This window comes from Otolemur garnettii, unplaced genomic scaffold (assembly GCF_000181295.1).
Source record: "Otolemur garnettii isolate 467f Iridium unplaced genomic scaffold, OtoGar3 scaffold00105, whole genome shotgun sequence".
In the NCBI taxonomy this organism is placed as follows: Eukaryota; Metazoa; Chordata; class Mammalia; order Primates; family Galagidae; genus Otolemur; species Otolemur garnettii.
This window is the reverse complement of record NW_003852500.1, coordinates 2,849,227-2,852,768: the sequence shown is the minus strand read 5'-3', so window position 1 is coordinate 2,852,768 and position 3,542 is coordinate 2,849,227. Positions and strand designations below refer to the sequence as shown.

At 46.6% G+C, this 3,542-nt stretch overlaps 1 protein-coding gene across 1 annotated transcript in view; it reads right to left on the bottom strand.

Moving 5' to 3' along the window:
* COLGALT1 (collagen beta(1-O)galactosyltransferase 1) overlaps positions 1-3,542 on the bottom strand; it is a 22,051-nt gene that overhangs the window by 12,886 nt on the left and 5,623 nt on the right. The window contains exons 4-5 of the mRNA XM_003796549.3: positions 1,606-1,740; positions 258-462 (exon numbers count right to left, since the gene is read on the bottom strand). Coding sequence (XP_003796597.1) covers positions 258-462; positions 1,606-1,740 — 340 coding nt within the window. The remainder of the gene's footprint in view (positions 1-257; positions 463-1,605; positions 1,741-3,542) is intronic.

Below are 3,542 nucleotides of genomic sequence, written 5' to 3'. Positions count from 1 at the left end.
AAAAAAAAAAAAAAAAAGATGGAAATAACACTCAATAAATAAATCATAAAGAGCTGGGGAGTGAAGCCAATCAGAAGTGAAAGTCTGTTTCCAGCTCTAAGGAGACAGACTGGGTCTTAGAGACGTTATCTGAACACCTGGCTACAGCCACACCTGAAGCCTGCCCTGTACCCTGCAGTTATGGTTCTATAAATCTTCTGTTTGGAACCCAAAGAATCAGGTGGCCACCTGTGATGGCAAACTTCTTGTGTACTCACCTGCTTGTTTGCAGGAGAAGGCAAAGACGATGATGTCATCAAACGACCAGGTGTAGTCAGGGTGGGGTGGATAGAAGGCCAAGTTCCTGGATGCTGCCTTTCGCAGGTCGATCAAGAAGGTCGAGTGCACCATGGGAACCGCAAAGCAGCCCCGGCGGTCCCGCTTGCGGATGGGGATGTAAGCAGGTGTGCGCTTGTAGTAGCCCTATGGAGACCAGGAGACAGTTCTGAGGAAGGCAGCAACAGCAGCAGCCATGGAACAAGCCAGTTAGTAACTGGTTCAGAGGTAAGGAGAGAGAATGAGACGGCCCATTCAGAGTGGACTTGGTGCCAGTTTCCAAATACAGTGGAGAATCCCTGAGGACCAGGCTCTTGGTACCACCTAGAGATACACAACCCCTCATAGACCAAGCTCACCATGTCAGACCAGAAAGGCAGTGTTTGAAGGGGGAAATTCAAAAGCTGAAAAACAGACTGGGCATCTGAGATCCTTTGAATTACATTGTAATTAAAGTTCAGATGTATGATATCAAGGAGGGGGGATTTCTCAGAAGAGAAGTTTCAAAATCTTATGGAACAATCTGGAGTTGGCATCTCTCTTCCTTGTACCCTTTACAAATTAGTAGTATATAACCTTTAGAATATAACATTTTAAAAAATAAAAACACTCAACTGTTTACTCTAAAATGCAGAGTTTTATGTTATATGAATTTTACCTCAATAAAAAATGAAAAGACAGTAGGAGACAGAAAGGGGCAGTGTCTTAGCTCCAGCCATCCCAACCCGACCCTCTTCCCCTGGCCACAGTCCCTGATCTAGCACCCAGCCTTTCCCTTCCCCTAGCTTTGCACAGAACCCCAGATTCAAGCCCGGGGGTGGGGGGACTTGTGACCAGGCACAACTAATCAGATCCTTGTATTTTTCTGGCTTCAGTAACTATTTCAGGGCTAGAGATGACACAGGAGATGGACCAATCAGAGTAGACTTTGACTGGATGCTGATGGGATCATTCCTGAACAGTCTTAGAATGAAACCACCCAAGAGATGGAGAAAGACAGCTGTCTGCTTGCCTGGATCAAGCCATGCCTGAAGTCCCACCCTCATATACACCACCACTATCTAGGTGTCTGAGTTTAGGCAAGTCACTTCCTCTGTGTTTCTAGTTCCATCTCAGTACTGGACAGAAGGAGACAATCACATTCTCTCTCTTCCTCTTTCCCTTCCTTCTTCAAGGGACTGTTTAAGGATTACCATGATGGTGTTTATAGAATACTCACTACAAGGTTGTATGATAAGTTAGACTTACCAGCCATGACACCCACTTGCTCAGCCCAGGGCCCCAACCTACCTGGGAAGTCATTCCGCACCAGAAGTTGGAATACGCAGCCCGGGAATCCAGCATTGGGGCAACCACTGTCTTGTTCTCAGCAATGAGCAGGCTCAGCGTGTCAGGGTTGAGCAGCAGATTGTCTGCATCCACAAACTGCAAGACACACAACACAGCATAAGCATGAGTTGCTGGAGTGACCCCAGGTCAGGCCACACCTCAGAACAGATGAGGCAAAGGCCAGATTACTGGGGTCCGGTGAAGACCCCTGGAAATATTCCCTCCCAGTCCTTAGGACTCTACCCTTAAGAATAAGCTGCATGTCGGGCAGAGTGGCTCATTCCTGTACTCCTAGCACTCTGGGAGACTGAGGATTGCTTGAGCTCAGGAATTCAAGACCAGCCTGAGCAAGAGTGAGACCCCATCTCTACTAAAAATAGAAAAACTAGCAGGGCATTGTGGTGAGCTCCTGTAGTCCCAGCTACTTGGGAGGCTGAGACAAGAGGATTATTTGAGCCTAGGAGATTGAGGTTGCCATGAGCTACGATGCCATGGCACTCTCTGGAGGGTGACAAAATGAGACTCTGTTTAAAAAAAAAACCCACTAACATGGGTTACCATGGTGGAGCAAGAGCGCCTGTTATTTCCCACAAAAATGTGTTACCAACATATCCCATGAAGGCTACAAAGGACACAGTGTTCATCACATAAACTGGGAAGAACTCAAGAGTCTAGCAGTGGTGAAACACTTAGAAAAATTCTGCCTCCATCTTGAGACAGAATAAGATGCAACCACTTAAAATCACACCATAAGAAGCAATTAGGTAACGATGTTAGGTGAGAATGTATCACAGAACTACTAGGAGGTTTGTTGTCCTTTAAAAATATATATTTATGGTCCACAGATATGCTTTCTGTTACCATGCAGTATTTTTAGAACATTTGCATCAATTGCCATGAACACCAACAACAAAAACTTAAATTTCAGCCTTTCCTGGCAAGGTGGGATGGCACACACACCCAGCAACCCTTGGCTGGGAAGGACAGCAGCTGCCCCTGGGACAAGTTGTACAGTTATGTTACATTCCCCACCCAGTCCCCACAAACTTTTTAATCTGTGACCTTTGAATATAAATGCAGAAAAAAGCCCGAGCAGTCTGGGGTTTCCTCAGAAAGTTAAACGCAGATTTACTACATGCTCCAACAATTCCATTCCTAGGTGTTTACCCAAGAGAAGAGCACTGAAAGCAAGGCCTCACACAGGCACTTGTATACATGTGTTCACAGCAGATTATTCGCAAAAGCCAACAGGTGAAAGAAAGCAAAGCAACCCATGTCCATCAACAGATGAGCAGATAAACAGAATGTGGTCCATCCACACAGTGGCGTATTATTCAGCCATTAAAAGGCAGGAAGCACTGACTCCTGCCACAAAGAGGATGAACCTCAAAACTGCTGCTGAGTAAAGGAAGCCAGACGTAAAAGGCCACACAGTGGGGGCAGTGCCTGTGGCTCAGTGGGTGGGGCGCGGGCTCCATATACCGAGGGTGGTGGGTTCAAACCCAGCCCAGGCCAAACTGCAACAAAAAAATAGCCGGACATTGTGGCAGGCGTCTGTAGTCCCAGCTAGTCGGGAGGTTGAGGCAAGGGAATCACCTAAGCCCAGGAGTTGGAAGTTGCTGTAAGCTGTGACGCCATAGCACTCTACCCAGGGTGATAAAGTGAGACTCTATCTCTAAAAAAAAAAAACGGACAGATTTTGCTACTTCCAACCTAGGATGTGAGTTAATGTTTCTTAAGAGAAGAAAGGAGAAGAGGAGGGAGAGAAGGAAGAGGGGAGTAGATTGTGTGGGAAATAGAACTTTGGAATGGAAAGTTGCAGACAGAAACTTTACTGAGGATTGCTCTCTGCTGGGACTCCTGGGAGGATGACAGAAAGCAGGATGGTGTGGAAGAGG